Source organism: Scyliorhinus canicula, chromosome 17 (assembly GCF_902713615.1).
Source record: "Scyliorhinus canicula chromosome 17, sScyCan1.1, whole genome shotgun sequence".
Taxonomy (NCBI): domain Eukaryota; kingdom Metazoa; phylum Chordata; class Chondrichthyes; order Carcharhiniformes; family Scyliorhinidae; genus Scyliorhinus; species Scyliorhinus canicula.
The window spans coordinates 66,411,718-66,429,708 of record NC_052162.1 but is presented as its reverse complement, the minus strand read 5'-3'; the positions used below and the strand labels follow the sequence as shown (position 1 = coordinate 66,429,708).

The window sequence follows — 17,991 nt, the reverse complement described above, 5'->3', positions numbered from 1 at the left end:
CAACCACTCCAGCAAGTACCCCCCCCCCCCCCCCCCCCCCAAAGTATATCAGTCCTGGCCCTGCCCAGGTGTAATCCGTCCAGTTTTTTCAGGTCCACCTCCCCACAGAATGTGTCCCAATGCCCCAGGAATTAAACCCTCCACCTCACACCATCACTTCAGCCATGTATTCATCCTATATATCCTGCTGTTTCTACTCTGACTAGTACATGGCACTGGTAGTAATCCTGAGATCACCACCTTTGAGGTCCTACTTTTCAAGTTGTTTTCTATGTCCCTATATTCTGCTTTATAAGGACCTCATCCCTTTTTGTACTGGCTATTCACCCTCCCCGTTCAGAATGTCCTGTAACCGCTCTGAGACATCCTTGGCTCGAGCACCAGGGGAGCAACATACCATCCTGGAGTCTCTTTTGCAGCCATAGAAACATCTATCTATTCCCACCACAATTGAATCCCCTATGACTACTAAATTTCTATGTCTTTTGCTCCTCCCCTAAGCAGCAGAGACAATCATGGTGTTATGGATTTGACTGCTGTTGTTATCCCTTGAGAGGCCATTTCTCCCAACAGTATCCAAAAGTAAAACTGTTTTTCAGGGGAATACCAGGAGATTCCTCTGCTGCCTACTTAATCTTTTGATCTGCCTGGTGGTCACCAAATTCCTTTTTCCTGTGGAGCCTGAGCCTGCAGTGTGATCACCTCTCTATACATGCTATTCATAATAATCTAATGGCTTGTGGATACTCCACAGTGTCCCCAGCTTCCGCTCCAGCTCTGAAACTCGAGATTCCAGGAACTGTAGCTGTGGACACACTTCCTGCACACATGCTGACCCTGGGAACTGGAAACGTCCCTGGTCTCCCACATAGGGCAAGAAGAGCAAACCACGGCTTGGAGCTCTCCTGCCATGTCTTACCCTTTTAAATTAACTTAATCCTTTGATATCAAATAATATTAACTAATATTAACTAGGGTCCTTCTTCTCTGCTCCTTGTTATTATAGAATATATAATAGAATATATAACTGTACTCGTCTAATCAGCTGTTTTGCTTTCCTTAGGTGATAAACACGTGCAGTATGCTTTCTTACAACCTTTTTAGCCACCTGGTTCTGCTCTCAGATTCATTTTTTCTTTACTCCTTTATCCTCCCATCTTCGTTCCCTAATGTTTTCCAATGACTTCACTCTTGAATTGTTTTTCAAGTTCAGCCAACTGCTGAGAGGTGTCCCTTTTAGCTCGCTCACTTTAATTCTCCGCTCTGACTCTCAGCTCCCGCTCTTTTAAAATCTCCGTTCTGACTCTCAGCTCCCGGTCTTTTTAATTCTCCACTCTGACTCTCAGCTCCCGGTCTTTTTAAATCTCTGCTGACTTGCAGCTCCCACACTTTTTAAATCTCCGCTGTAGCCACCTGGGGTGGCCACGTCCCAATTTCAAAATGGATACTTGCAAAGAGTACAGGGAAAATTGGACAGTGCTAAGGAAACAAGCAGGTGCAAGGTTTGCCTGTGGATTGGAATTTGCAGCTCCCAGACAGAACTGAAACTACAAGCCATTAGCATAGTAATGAGCTATCTCCGGGGACAAAAGAGAAACATTTAAGCAATCGGTACCAGGGCAGACTCCCCGGCGCCAGTGGAGACTAAAATAAAGGCAGGCCAACGGTTACCTAGGGCCCGCCCAGTGATCAAGCAACAACCCCTTTATTGGAGAGAATCAATACAAATGATTGGGACATGGTCCAATTAATTGGGGCCAAGTTCAGGAACCACCCAATAGGGCGCTAAACCCTTTGGGGTATAAAGACGAGTCCCCAAAGACAGATCGCTCTCTTCTTCTTCACCTTCACCTTGGCCTTTGGCTCTCAGCGATGAGAGACCCGCCAAGCACCAGCCAAGTAAGTCTAAGATCAACGCACGCTATGAGATAGGCGCTCCTAGCTACTATTCTATACCAGTTCGATGTGCATGAGTAATAATTGACTGTGTGTGTAAATAAATGTGCATTGATTTCAAACTTACTAACTGGTGTATCGAGTCATTGATCAGTATTCGGTTTTGAACCTTGTGGTGGTATCTAAATGATACCTGGCGACACTTGAGCAAATGTAATTAAAACAGAGCAAATTAAGGCAAGCAAAACAAGCAACACCGCTCACTTGCAGCTCCTGCTCTTTTTAAATCTCCACTCTGACTCACAGGTCCCTCTCTTTTTAAATCTCTGCTCTGACTCACAGGTCCCTCTCTTTTAAAATCTCCACTCTGACTTGCAACTCCTGCTCTTTTTAAATCTCCGCTGACTCTCAGCTCCCGCTTTTTAAAAATTTTTGTTCTGACTCAGCTGCCTATCTCACCTGTCTTGGGGGCTAGGTGGACGCCGGAGGGATTGGCCCTGCTCCAGCCGGCTGCGAAGGGACTGCGTGAGTTCGCGCATGCGCGGAACAGCCGTCATGATTTCGCGCATCGGTGGGCCCTGATCGCGGGCCAGGCCACCATGGGGGTCGGACCCCCCCCCCCGGAGGACCGTCTATGCCGACTTACCTGCCAGTTCCCGCCGTGTGGGCTCATCCGTAACCCAGACCGGCGGGACTGGCCAAAAACGGACAGCCGCTCGGCTCATCGGGGCCCGGAAAATCGCCAGGGGAGCCGCTGCCAATGGCCCCCGGCTGGTATGGCGTGTGTCCTGCAGGGATCAGAGAAACCCGCCCATGCTGTTAGGTGAATTGGATATTCTGAATTCTCCCTCTGTGTACCCGAACAGGCACCGGAGTGTGGCGACTAGGGGATTTTCACAGTAACTTCATTGCAAAGTTAATGTAAGCCTATTTAGAACATAGAACATAGAACAGTACAGCACAATACAGGCACTTCAGCCCACGTTGTTGTGTCGACCATTTATCCTAATCTAAGATCAACCTAATCTACACCCCTTCAATTTACTGCTGTCCATGTGCCTGTCCAAGAGTCGCTTAAATTTCCCTAATGACGCTGACTCCACCACCTCTGTTGGAAGTGCATTCCACGCTCCCACCACTCTCTGTGTAAAGAACCTTCCTCTGACATGTCCCCTATACCTTAAAATGATGTCCCCTCGTGACAGCCATTTCCGTATTCACTCAATCCATGCCTCTCATCATCTTGTACACCTCTATCAAGTCGCTTCTCTTCCTTCTTCGCTCCATTCAGAATAGCTCTAGCTCCCTCAACCTTTCTTCATAAGACATGCCCTCCAGTCCAGGCAGCATCCTGGTAAATCTCCTCTGCACCCTCTCCAAAGCATCCACATCCTTCCTATAATGAGGTGACCAGAACTGGACACAATATTCCAAGTGTGGTCTAAAAAGGGTTTTATAAAGCTGCAGCAAAACCTCGCTGCTGTTAAACTCAATCCCCCTGTTAATGAAAGCCAACACACCATACGCCTTCTTAGCAACCCTATCAACTGGGTGGCAACTTTGAGGGATCTATGTACGTGGACCCCAAGATCCCTCTGTTCCTCCACACTTCCATGAATTCAGCCTTTAACCCTGTATTCAGCATTCAAATTCGACCTTCCAAAATCAATCACCACATTTATCTAGGTTGAACTCCATCTGCCACTTCTCAGCCCAGCTTTGCATCCTGTCAATGTCCTGTTGTAATCTGCAACAGCTCTCAACACTATCTACAACTCCACCAACCTTTGTGTCATTGGCAAACTTACTAACCCACCATTCCACGTCCTCATCCAAGTCATTTATAAAAACCACAAAGAGCAGAGGTCCCAGAACAGATCCCTGCGGGACACCACTGGTCACTGACCTCCAGGCGGAATACTTTCCTTCCACTACCACTCGCTGTCTTCTTTCAGTCAGCCAATTCTGTATCCAGACAGCCAAATTTCCCTATATCCCATGCTCCCTAGCTTTCTGAATGAGTCTACCATGGGGAACCTTATCAAATGCCTTACTGAAATCCATATACACCACATCCACTGCCAACCTTCATCGATGTGTCTCGTCACATCCTCAAATAATTCAATGAGGCTTGTGAGGGTTGTGAGACATGACCTGCTCCTCACAAAGCCATGCTGACTATCTTTAATCAAACTATGTTTTTCTAAATAATCATAAATCCTACCTCTCAGTATCCTTTCAAATATTTTGCTCACCACAGACGTAAGACTTAATGGTCTGTAATTCCAAGGGATTTCCCTATTCCCTTTCTTGATCGGGGAACAACATTCAACTTCCTCCAATCATCCAGTACTGCTCCAGTAGAGAGTGAGGACGCAAAGGTCATCGCCAACGGTGCAGCAATCTCCTCCCTTGCTTCCTGTCGTAACCTTGGGTATATCCCGTCAGGCCCCGGGGGCTTATCTATCCTGATACTTTTCAAAATTTCAAGCACATCCTCCTTCTTAATATCAACCTGTTTGAGTCTATCAACCTGGTTCATGCTGTTCTTATGAGCAACAAGGTCCCTCTCTCTAGTGAATACTGAAGCAAAATATTAATTTCAGGCCTCCCCTATCTCCTCAGACTCTAGGCACAAGTTACCTCCACTCTCACTCTGATCATCCTCTTATTTCTCACATGTGTAGAACGCCTTGGGGTTTTCCCCAATTCGTCCCGCCAGAGCATTTTCATGCCCCCTTCGAGCTCTCCTAAGTCCATTTTTGAGTTACTTCCTGGCTACCTTGTAACCCTCTCGAGCAGTGCCAGATTCATGCTTCCTTAACCTTACGTAAGCTTCCTTCTTCCTCTTGACTAGAAGCTCCACTTCTCTTGTCATCCAAGGCTCCTTCATCTGAACATTCCTTCCTTGTCTCAGTGGGACAAAACTATTCAGCACTCGCAGCAAGTGCTGCTTAAACAACCCCCACATTACTGTTGTGCATTTCCCTAAGAACAACTGTTTCCACTTTATCCTCCTCAGCTCCTGTCTCATAGCAGTATAATTTCCCCTTCCACAATTAAATACCTTCCCATCCTGTCTGTTCCTATCTCTCTCCATGGTATAGGTCAAGGAGTTGTGGTCGCTGTCACCAAAATGCTCTCCCACCGAGACATTGGACAACTGGCCTGGTTCATTGCCAAGCACCAAATCCAATATGGCCTCCCCCCTAGTTGGGCGATCTACATATTGAGTCAGGAATCCTTCCTATACACACCTGACAAAATCTGCTCCATCCAAACTATTTGCACTAAGGAGGTTCCAGTCAATATTAGGGAAGTTGAAGTCACCCACGACAACTCTGTTACTTCTGCACCTTTCCAAGATATGCCGCCCAATCTGTTCCTCTATCTCTCTAAAAAAAACTCCCAATAAAGTGACTGTTCCTTTCTTGTTTCTGACTTCCACCCATACTGACTCAGTAGACAAACTCTCCTCGTCTTCCTCCTTTTCTGCAGCTGTGATGCACTCCCTAATTAACAGTGCCACTCCCCCTCCTCTTTTATCTCCCTCATTATTCTTCTTAAAACATCTAAACCCTGGAACATCGAACAACCATTCCTGCCCCTGTGAAATCCATGTCTCCTGATGTGTTAGGCAGGTTGGTTCGACATTGACTGCAACTGGATGCAGGGAAGCTAGAAACAAACGTCTGACACAGGAGATGATCCAACACTGTTTTATTTAACTATGGACTGCTGTACATGTTAGCTGTGGGTTGACACTCTACTAATCCAACTGATGACCTCTTGCTGGCTTGACCAGAGTTACTAGCTACCGCATGGTAATAGTGCTGACTAACTTGTGCACTCTGACTGTCTCAGTAGTTGGGTCCTGAGAGAGGGAGAATCTTAATGCCTTGTGGGCTTTATAGTGGTGGTGTCCTGTCTGGTGATTGGTTGTTCTGTGTTGTGTGTTCATTGGTCATCCTGTGTGTCAATCACTGCCTGTCTGCATCTCATTGTATACATGAGTGGATATTATGACATCTCCGTAATGGCCACAACATCGTAGTTCCAAGTCCTGATCCATGCTCTAAGTTCATCTCCCTTATTCCTGACACTCCTTGCATTGAAACAGACACACTTTAACACATTCCACTGAGTGCAACTTTGCCCTATCAACTGTCTACCCTTCCTCACAGACTCGCTGGATACTACTTCTGCCAGTTCAACAGCTATCCTATCCTCTGACCCATAGCTCTGATACCTATCCCCCTGCCAAACTAGTTTAAATCCTCCCGAAGAGCTAACCTCCCACCTAGGATATTGGTGCCCCTCCAGTTTAGGTGCAATCCGTCCTTCATGTACAGGTCCCACCTTCCCCAGAAGGTATCCCAATGATCCACATATCTGAAGCCTTCCGTCCTGCACCCGCCCTGTAGCCACCTGTACAGCTGCACTCACTTGCACGTGGCACCGGTAGCAATCCTGAGATTACTACTCTGCTTGTCCTGCTCTTTAGCTTCCAACCTAACTTCCTAAATCACTTTTTAGATCCTCATCCCATTTCTTAGCTTGTGGCAATAAAGTTGTAAAAAATTATTGATCTGCGCTCTGACTCACAGCTTCCGCACTTTTTAAATGTCCACTCTGACTATTGGCTCCCGCTCTTTTTAAATTTCAGCTGACTCTCAGCTCCCTATCTTTGTAAAATCTCTGCTCCGACTCTCAGCTTCCACTCTTTTTAAATCTCCACTCTGACTCTCAGCTTCCACTCTTTTTAAATCTCCACTCTGACTCTCAGCTTCCACTCTTTTTAAATCTCTGCTCTGATGACTTCCAGTGGCGGCCATTGTGTGAATGGGCGCACATTTGGTGGCTCCCGCTCGTGGCCTTTCTTTTGGACCTTTTCCCCAATTAACGGGTGGATGTGAGGAGGCAAAAAGGTGCAGGAGTGTTAGTAGAAGAGAGTGACCCATTGGTGTATGGAGCTGAGGGCCAGAAGTGATCGCAAAAGAACAGACTGCAAAAGTTGGTGCGGTGTCTGCGATGCTCGTGGAGATGGCGTAGGGTCAGCGAGTGGCCCTGCGGCTCAGTGGTCAACAGAGCAGCTGGTGGACTTCCTGAACGAGACATTCACTCAGCAACGCAACGAGGATCTGGAGGACCTGGCCCAGGCGGTGGATTTGATTAAGGCGATGATCAACCGCATGGAGACGAGGCTGGAGGCTCAGGCGATCCAGAAGATGGAGGAGGTGCAAGGGAACATGAGGAGCAGTTCGCATCAGTGGCAGCGGAGATGGGATCAGCAGAGGCGGCTCTGGGAGAAAGTCGAAGACCTGGATAACCGGTCACGCAGGCAGAATATTAGGATTGTGGGCCTGCTGGAGGGGAGTGAGGGAGCCGACGCTAGCCCGTCTGTGGGGAAGATGCTGGAGAAACTGCTCGGAGAGGGTGCATTTGCACTGCCTCTGGAGGTGGACTGAGCGCATCGAACGATGGTGCTGTATTTGCACCGTTTCCTGGACAAGGAGCGGATCATGAGTTGGGCCAGGCAGGCAAGGCGCTGCACCTGGGAGGGCAGTGAACTTGAAATATATCAGGACCTGGGTGCAGAGCTGGCCTAGAGGAGGGAGAGTTTCATTAAAGCCAAGACAGCCCTCTTCAAGAAGGGTGTGATGTTTGTACCCAGCACGTCTGTGGGTGACTTATGGAATGTCGGAGGAGGCGATGGAATTTATCAGAGACAATGGACTGGCAGGAGAAGGTGGACATTGAACTTTGGTGGAGATGCTTTGGTGCTGTGTTGAACTTGTTGTTTGGGGCCATTGTTCGGCTTCAGAATTGTTTTTGCTTTTTGTTGGAAGGTAGGGCATTGATCTCTTCTATTGGGCTTAGGGAGGATTTGTTTTTGTTTGCACTAGCAGGATGATTGAGCAGTGGGAGGGGAAGCAGTGGGGGATAGGACGTTAGGCGCCAAAGGGCAGGGACTGCAAGGCTAGCTGGGCGGGCTAGTTCACGGAAGCGCAGTGGGGGTGAGCAGAAAGTTAGTGGGGTGATGGGGTAGGGGTTGTTGTTTGGGAGACTGGGCGGGGGGAAGGGGACATACTGCTGACCGGGGAAGGGCTTTTAACATGTAATAGGAGGATCAATGATGGTGGGCGCCCAGGGATGGGCCTGAGGAGATGCAGGACGCGGGCTGGAGGCTGGCCCAAGTGGGCCTATGGTTGAGCGGAAAAGGGCAGGGGGTTAGGGTGCACTCCAACCAGGCTGATCATGTGGAATGTGCGAGGGTTGAATGGGCCGGTCAAGAGGGCCTGTGTGTTTGCACATTTAAAAAGATTAAAGGCGGATGTGGCCATCCTACATCTAAAGGTGAGGGCCAGACCAGGAAGGAGTGGGTTGGGCAAGTATTTAATTCAGGATTGGACTCTAAAACAAAGAGGGTGCCGATTTTGATCAATAAGCAGGTGGCGTTTGAAGTGGGAAGTATAGTGGTGGAGTCTGGGGGAAGGTATGTTATGGTGAGCGGGAAACTGGAGGAGATACTGGTGGTGTTGCTGAACATCTATGCCCTGATGTTGAATTTATGAGGCTGGTGCTGGGGAGGATCCCTGATCTGGGGTGGGATTCTCCAATCCCCGCCGGGTCAGAGAATCCCAAGGGGGCGGCGCGAATCCCACCCCGATGCCAGCAGCCGTATCCTCCGGCGCCGGTTTCTGGATGGGGGTGGGATTCCTGCCAGGCCGATGGGGCTGTTGGCAGCAGCCGCCCCTGCAATTCTCCGGGCCCGATGGGCCGAGCGGCCATCCGTTTCTCGACCAGTCCTCGCTGCCGTGGATTAGACATGGTCCCACACGGCAGGACCGGGCAGGTAATTTGGCTGTGGCAGTCCTCGGGGTGGCGCGGGAGGCTCTGACCCCGGGGGGTGCCCCCACAGTAGCCTGGCCCGCAATCGGGGCTCACCGATCTGTGCATGTGCCAGAATACGCCGGGGGGTCTGTACATGCGCGGGATCACACTGGCCCTTTAGCACATGCGTGAACTCGCCCAGTCCCTTCAACGCCAGCTGACGTGGCTCCAACCCCTCCGGCGTCCACCTAGCCCCCGGAAGTACAGAGAATTCCGTTACTTCCGGTCGGCCCTACAGCGGAGTGGCTCGCGCCATTTTTGGCGCCGCCATCGCGCCGATAGCGGAGAATCCCACTAAAGGACTCTCATCAGTTAATTAGGGGAGGGGACTTCAATGCGGTCCTGGATCCAAGACTGGACCGGTTGAGCTCGAGGTCGGGGAAGGTGTCGGCAATAGCTAAGGAGCTCTGGGGTTTCGTGGAGCAAATAGGAGGTGGAGGTGCGGATTTGGAAGACCGAGAGCGAAAGAATTTTCATTCTTCTCCCATCTGCACAAGTTATACTCCCAAATAAACTTTTTTGTGTTTGATAAGACGTTGTTGGCAGGGATGGTTGATATTGAGTATTCAGCAATATTGGTGTTGGACCATGCCCTGTACTGGGCAGACCTACGAGTGAGCAAAGGGGGGGGGGGGGGGGGGGGGGGGGCAGCGCCCGCAATGAAGGCTGGATGTGGGACTGTTGACGGAGGAAGAGGTGTGTGAGCGGGTGAGGGAGACCATCCGGGGATATGTGGAGATGATTAATACAGGGGAGATTTTGGCAGGTACGGTTGGGAGGCACTGAAGACAGTGGTCAGGGGGGAGTTTATTTTGGTTCAGGCACAGAGGGAGAAGGCGGAGCAGGCAGAGATAGAGAGGCTAGTGGAGGAAATGCTGCAGGTGGACAGGAGATATGCGGATGCCTTAGAGGCGGGGCTGCTAAAGGAGCGGCAGAGGCTGCAGATGGAATCTGGGCTATTATCTACGGGAAAGGCGGTGGGGCAGTTGAGAAGAGTGAGAGGGGCGGTATATGAGCATGGGGAGAAGGCGAGCAGGATGCTGGTGCACCAATTGAGGAAGCAGGAGGCAGCAAGGGAGATTGGGAAAGTGAAGGACACAGGTGGGAAGATGGTCTTGGTCCCGGAGGGGGTAAACAGTGTGTTTAAGGACTTCTAGAGTAAGCGATACGAGTCAGAAACCCCAGCCAGGAAGGAGGGGATGAGGCGGTTTCTGGAGAGGTCGGAGTTCCAGGAGGTGGATGAGGAGTTGGTTGAAGGCCTTGGGGCCCCAATTTGGCTGGTAGAAGTAGTGGAGGGGCTGGAGGCGATGCAATCTGGTAAGGGCCCGGGTCTGTATGGGTACCTGGTGGAATTCTACAAGAAGTTCTCAGGAGTATTGGGACCGCTGTTGTTACGTACTCTCAATGAGGCAAAGGAGATGGGAGTACTCCCACCGTCGTCACAGGCATCGATCTCCCTCATTCTAAAGCGAGATAAAGACCCCGAACAATGTGGGTCATATAGACCGATTTCCCTGCTAAATGTAGATGCCAAACTGTTGGTGAAGATCTTGACCTGGAGGATCGAGGACTGTGCCAGGGGTAATAGGGGAGGACCAGACGGTCCTGTGCAGTCATATTAAAATTCATTCATTTTAATACTGGATAATTTCAAAGCGAAAACAGACTTTGAAATACCAAGAATTGATGGTGCCTCATCCTCACCCCCCAAAATCTGACCAATTCAAGATAAATATCCACACAGGGTGGAATAGCCATAAAATGGGGCAATCCATTCAAAAGTCCATTGACTTTGACAGGACAAAATCCTGCTGTCGTAAAATTCCGCCCATGTATTATTTTAAATGCTTTCAGGCCTATCAGAAACAACTTTTACCAAGTTCCAGTTTAACTTTACGTTATTCTCGGCATTGATGGAATCATCCCAGTTTAAGTAATTTGGGTCAGAAACAGAAAATACGGGACAATCGCAGCAGGTCTGACAGCATCAGTGGCGAGAGGACGCAGCTAACGTTTCGAGTCTGGATGACTCTGTCAAAGTTGGAGAGAACTGGAAATAGGGTCAGATTTATACTGTTGTAGGGCGGGGTGGGAGCGGTGGGGCTGGATAGAAGGCCAGTGGTAGATGGAGATTGACAAAAATGTTGTGGACAGAAAGACAAAGGGAATGTAAATGGGGGTGTTTAAGACTAAGAAGGGTATTGGTAGTGGCACATAAAGAGCTTAGAATGTGTTAACAGCAAAGCAAAGGTGAGCAGTGTGTGTCGAATAGCAACTAAGAACAGATGGTCCAAGTGGGGTGGGGAGTCAATGGTGAGGGAAAAACAGTTCAATGGAAGAAATGAAAATAAATCAATAGAGATAAAAATGGGATGAAGGTGGAGGAGAGAGTTCACAATAATTTGGGTGATAGGGGGAATCAGCATAGACAAATACCAGTGTCACGGCTCCACTCCTGCCCAGAGGAAAGGTAGCAATAGGTTATGGAAAATGGTCTGTTCAGACTCAGGCTAAGAGCCTGGATAATTATAAATGATAATTTGGTGATTGTTACCAGTGAGGCAGGGGATAACTTTTAAGTGAATCAGCAAACCCATGATGGTGGTGCTCCATTGTCATTTAGACATACATTAGTGATCAGAACAATAGCAAACAATTGGGGAGATTAATGATAAAAGTAAGGGTGATTATTTTTTATTTAAAATTTTTTTTTTTTTAATTTAGAGTACCCAATTAATTTTTTCCAATTAAGGGGCAATTTAGCGTGTTCAATCCACCTACCTTGCACATCTTTGGGTTGTGAGGGCGAAACCCACGCAAACACGGGGAGAATGTGCAAACTCCACACGGACAGTGACCCAGAGCCAGGATCGAACCTGAGACCTCAGCGCCATGAGACTGCAGTGCTAACCTACTGTAGCCACCGTGCTGCCCAGTAAGGGTGATTATATGGAGCTGTTTATTATTTATCTGGATTATCCCAATTAATATTAACAGAAACATGACTCTGCAATACAGATTCACTACAATGCTGTCAGGGTAGATATAAGCAGACTGTTTTTGAATTAAGAATAAGGAGCCATAAACAGCATTGTGAGGATGTGGAACTCAAATCCAGAGTCCATTGTTGAGACAGAAATTCCAGCTCCGATTTGAACTGAACATAAGAGGCCTGAGTGTGGCTGTCAGGGCAAGTGGCTGTTTTGCCCTGACTCACCAATATGAGGCTTGGACTATTGCAGTTCCTGGGATTCAGTACTGTGTATGGCCTGATTCCCATCTGAGCCTAGAAGGATGCGGGATTCCAGACAGCAGGAAAGTGCACAGAAGAAATTCACCGTTGGAGACGACAAAGAATCCATCAGACGATGTAGATTTAGTGATTGTTGTGAGTAGAGATTGTTTTGGGGGGGGGGGGGGGGGTGACGTTGGGTAATGCATAGTTGGGAGGGTCAGGGATGATTAGGGTCTGGAGGGGGTTCAAAGATCATGAGGAGCTGAGCTGATGAAAGATCAGAGGTGTGTTAAAGACCAGGGCAGATGGGAGAGTCAGAGATGGGGGTTCCATGGTCACTGGAGGAGAGGGGAGGGGGTCACTGATTCGGAGGTGTCATTTACTTGGAATTGTGAGGGAAGATCATGGAGATGGAGGGGGAGCTTATCGGTTAGCTCATTGGATCCTGTCCTCTGGGTCACAAATAGTGCCTTAACACACTTAGTGGTGGATCCAGCCCTTCCTGTTAATTATTGTGTCTCTGGGAACACAGTCACTTTGGGTTCAGAATTGAAATCCTGTTAAAATGATGGCATGCAGCCTCCTCCAAAGCTTTCAGCCAACCTATTCCCCTCCCTTCCTGCGGGCAGATTGGTCACCTGACCATCATTCCACCTCCATTAATGCTAGAAGTGGACTGGTTTTGAGGCACGTTGAGATCCTGATTCAGATTTTTAACATTTTGGCCTGCTCCCCAAACCAAACCAAATCCACCCATTTTGTGGGCTTCCAGGCTGTCTGCTCCCAGGCCAAGTAGCAGTTCAAACATACAAATGGTGAAAAGGTCCTGTTGTACTTACCATCTCCTATTGTAATATTTCAGACTGCTCTTCAGCAGAAAATAGATATCCCTTAAAAACATGCAAACCAGTGGTTGGAAAAGTATTTTTTTCCAAAACAGAGGCTAAAGATTAATTTAAAAAAAAACAGAATTCTTCCATCTCCTTAAAGGAGGATCAGCAATCTGCAATTGTTCACCATTTTTATTTGTGTAAGTATCATTAAATTAGTGGCCCAAGGGCAGCATGGTGGCACAGTGAGTTAGCCCTGCTGCCTCACGGCGCCGAGGTCCCAGGTTCGATCCCGGCTCTGGGTCACTGTCTGTGCGGAGTTTGCACATTCTCCCCGTGTCTGCGTGGGGTTCACTCCCACAACCCAAAAAGATGTGCAGGCTAGGTAGATTGGCCATGCTAAATTGCCCCTTAATTGAAAAAAATAAATCGGGTACTCTAAATTTATATTTAAAAAAAGAAAATTAGTCGCCCAAGTGTTTTGGGTCTCACAATGCTCCAAAAACGCGAAAGTAGGCAGAAATTGCACACCACCGGAGTTAAAACTGAGGAAATTTTCAGATCGATTTCCAATGTCATAATTAGTGATCAACTTTATTAAACAAAAAATAACAAACCACTTTATATTACTGGACAGCTTGATCAAGGTGGAGCTCTCGTGATGACATAGACTCTCAGGCTTCACCAGAGTAAAACTGAAATATTTATCGTACGACACCTTCCACCAATTTTAGAATATGGTTACATAGTCCCCAAGATGAATTGGCAGATAAAAATAATCAAATGTGATGTTACTACCATTGGGCTGATGTTTACTGCATGGTAACACTTATAATGCCTGTGTTCATTTTACTTACAAGTTTAATAAGAGATCATTTGTCATACACAAAAAGCACTTTTCTCCTTCTGAAATGGATTACTTCACAACAACCTTTTGACAGAGGGCATTGAAAATTAGTCGGATGGCAAAATCTGGTTTCCACCACAAATTCAACAGCAGATATGTTTTTCCAGCTTTAAGGAGACTGTACTCTATGACGTTAACCTCAGTATTTATCTTCCCTCTTATCTCCACTTTTAAACAGAAACATTAAAGGTTTATGATTTAAATGGATGAAGTTCTTCAAACACTTTAACAAAATTAGAAAATATACTTCTGAGCAATTTATTGACCAGAGCAACATACTCGCGCATGGCCTGGCACCCTTCAAATTGTTTTCAGCTGACCCAACAATGACTCGTCAGAGTTAAGTAATACGATACCCATCACATGCTGCTAATTAAACACATTTCAATGTGAATTACACCTTTCCCTTAATGTGTGGTGTAAAGACCTGTGCAGCAATGACAAGTTTCTAATTTGTATCAGGCCAAAATAGATTCAGATGCTGCTTGTTTGCTGTCCTGAACTTCACAGTTTACAAAAATGTGAAAAACATCCAACAAGCGGAATTTGATAAAGTCATTTTTTAAAAATGCGAAATCTCCCGATAGGATGTGGATCGTCATCAACTTGAGTGAAGTTTATGTGTTTGCTTTTACCACACAAGGAAATATAGGCTTATCTGCACTGTAAACTGCATGTTTATTTTCTGCAATTCAGTATTCTACACAAAGGAGGGGGTGGGAAGATACAAGATCCAGTCTCTAGATCAGGTAGGTACCATTGCGTAAAAGCCTAAGGATCTTAATAGACTGATGGGTGCGATTTGTGTACAATGAGGGAAAACAACTGCTGGCTTATCTTTACAAATGGTATTAAACCTGAATTGTTGCCTCACACTTATGAAGCTGTGGGTTTGAGCATACCTACTATGTTTGGTGTAATCATTATTTGTAGGATTTGTTAATCAAAAGAAAGGATAGGTCAAGCTCTGTAGATGCCAGGTGTTGTGTTTTCTCTTGTATATCTGTGAATGAAATTTGCCTTTGTTGATTTTCTTCCATTCATAATCCAATTGCAATAAATACAGGTCTCTCTAATTTATTTTCCATATTAGTAGAAAAATAAATACGGCTCACGTGTTATCATCTAGCTTTACTGTGACTAAAATACTTAATCATAATTAAAGTATTTGAAACTCAGTTAATGTCTGGAATGAACTGATTTTGACTGGTTCTGAGCTGTGGGTTCAAATCCACTGAGTTTAGCTTGGTCCAATTGTGGAGACAGACCATCACCAGGTGCTGGAACATATCCAGCAGTCAGACAGTAACATTGGTGAATGGTGCTCACTGCCAACTGGTTCCGTGAGGATTTTAAATACAGTTTGAAAAACGTTGAGAGTTTTTAAAAAACAAATCACAAAATGATGACTAAAATGATGACATTCTACTGTGAAATGGAGCTGGTTTGGGATTGCTGACTTGTGGTCTGTCCAGTATCCATCAGTAAGAACTTTGTGCCACTTTGTGCCCAAATAAAATCCAGTCTGGAAGCTCAAATGCTTGATTATTAAAACACATGGTGATTAAGCTTTTCACAATGTGAATGGAGCACAAACAAACTGAAGGTCGGTCATAGTTAAGAGCAATGCCATATGAAAGGAAATGATTCAGAAACAAAACAATGTCAGGAGTGCAGGAAGGGGAATTTGTATTTTAGTTTGAGTAACAGCAGCTATAAGGTACAAAAAAGATATTCATTCTGTGCACTGTCATTTCTTTTCTGATATTAGCATTGAATGATGTAATTAGCAAAACAATGTAACTTCAGAACATTCGGGTACCGAAAGCTAAAGTGTCATTGACATCTCTGGCTGGATGAGCGCAAAGCTGATCAACAATGTCTGAAACGTTGGAGATGGCTTTACACAAGCGCTGAATTATAGTGAGGTGATATCGCTAGTCGTGAAAATTTTAACTTTTGACAGACCAAAGTTAACTCCTCTATAAAACTCTTTCTAGCCAGGAAACTGATCACATTTTCTTGTTTAACACTGCATCTTAAGTATGAACTTCCCCTAAAATGCATGCAGCAAAATTTGCCACTTGTTAAGTGCTTCATGCTGGGGAAGTAACCTTTCCTCTGGTACTGATCTTGTGGTTCCTTTGCCCTGAGTAAGAGATAAAGTATCGAGATGGGTTTAATACCCATCAGTGTGATGAAGTTTGGCCTGTTCATTTAAGGACAAAATTCAGAAACAAATGGCTACATGAAATATTGATTACCTTCAAAATGCCATGTGGCATCAATATTTGAATAAGTTTATACCTCATTCAATATTTTTTTATCCTGTAGATATAGTGTATCTGCTCTATGATTCATTTTCTCACATGTAGCTACCACTGAAACCGCTTTGATCGAATGGGTAAAATGAATACAGTCTCCATAAATAGTATGCCTACTCTATGTACAAAATGTTACTGTGGCAGTGCTGTGAAATGTTACAATTTAAGCTTGTCTCATTTCTGCGATATTCTTCACAGTTTCATCCCGTTCTTGAAGCAAAGGAGTGGGATTTCTTTGTGTAATTTTCCTTAAGTGTATGAGATAGGGGGTATAATTCAGCCAACCCTCCTCCACCTGAACACACGTCCATAAGTCGTTAATAAAGCAAAAATATAAATGATCTGCATTATCCAACAGAAGACTCTTAATTTACTTCCAGTTATTTACAATTCATTTCTTCACTCAAAGTGATGGTTACTTTGGGGCACGTTCCTGTTTGGAAGAGAGTGCAGACATAAGCCATTTGTCACTGAGGTTTTTAAACAGTGCTGCATTAAGTATTTAAGTTGCTTGTGTAAGCTTTCTTTAACAATGTCTGCACGTGATATGCAGGGAGTTTGTGGCATTTTTATTTCACTACAAAGCTATAAACTTAATAATTAACATCAGCACCATTTTACTGTCAGTCTGAACAGCAGGGGACAATGTTTCGTGAACAGCTTTGCAAAGACAAAAGACAAACTGAACGTTCTATTAACATTGCATCTTTTACTAGTTAACATTCCTTTCTCTGATTAGAGGGTGAAGTTTCAACTAAATATTCTGAATGAAAGTATGGTAGCGTATACGAGCAACTAGCCATTTAAAAAGGTTTAATTTCCTAACATTCTACTGCATAAATTTCACTTCCTTCCCCCAATATTTGAGCAGAGTGTAAAAGATGTTAATGACAAATCGATGCGTCTCTCGAAGATGGATCACAAAACCCAAGGACGTCATCATTCAGCAAAACAGTTGTTGCTGTCTCCTCTGTTTCTTTTAAAGGTCCTTTTTAAAATAGACCAGTTTTAACAGAGAAAGCTTTATTAATAGTTATAATAGACAGTTTTGTTGCAGGATTCCATGAGCCATTACAAAGTCCTTCAGTTTTCTCTGGGCTAATTGTACTTAACAGCCTTGAATCAAGCTTGTGCTGTAAATTCACCAATCCGTGAAGTCACTTCAGTTTAAGTTGGCCCTCTGTGTGCTTTTAAAATCGCATGACACACTACTTTTCAACCAACCAGCATGTTTCTTGCTATGTACACTGTCTGGCGCAGCTAACCTGATACAAAACATCGCTGCATTTTGGCAATATTACCTGCAGCACAGATGACACTACAGCACTAATCCATCACATTGGGTGTAGTTACTTTTTTCCTTTTTAAATTATGAGTCCTGTAGAGTAGACTAATGGGTCAACTGAGGCTGCATTGAAGGAAAGTGGCCTGAAGTATGTGCTGTACCAGCCACGGTTTCGTTGGAGTGTGGAAACGTTGTCAGTACATGGTTCAGTTTGATAATTGTCCCTCAGTACAGGATGGATGTTTTCATGTATGTTCTATCTGCAAGAGAACAAAAACATTAACGTACATCAGGAACATAATCTATTTAAATTTCAAATTGGACGTGGGTGGGGGCACAGGGGAAGGGGTTCAGAAGTCTGATGACAACAGGAATAAGAAAATGATGGAATGAGAATTCAGCCCATTCACTACAATTCATCTTCCAAATTCTGTTTTAGTACCCAACCTAACCATTTCCATAACCAGAAGATTGAATCCTTCCAATTTAATCTACTTCCTTATTAAATATTCAGATCATCGCTGAGCAAACGTCCAATCAATAAGCGAATAGTTTGCCCCACAGAGTGGAATCAAACTGATGAGCAATGTTACAATTGGATGCTGTAATGGAAGAGTTGC

General features: G+C 45.6%; 1 protein-coding gene across 6 annotated transcripts in view; it reads right to left on the bottom strand.

Moving 5' to 3' along the window:
• Positions 1–13,430: 13,430 nt before the first annotated feature.
• The window catches only part of dacha (dachshund a), a 468,304-nt gene continuing 463,743 nt past the window's right edge, over positions 13,431–17,991 (bottom strand). For all 6 annotated transcript variants that reach the window (XM_038774441.1, XM_038774442.1, XM_038774448.1 and 3 more), the window contains one exon: positions 13,431–17,631. In XM_038774441.1, the coding sequence (XP_038630369.1) occupies positions 17,597–17,631 (35 nt within the window). In that variant the 3' untranslated portion in view covers positions 13,431–17,596. The remainder of the gene's footprint in view (positions 17,632–17,991) is intronic.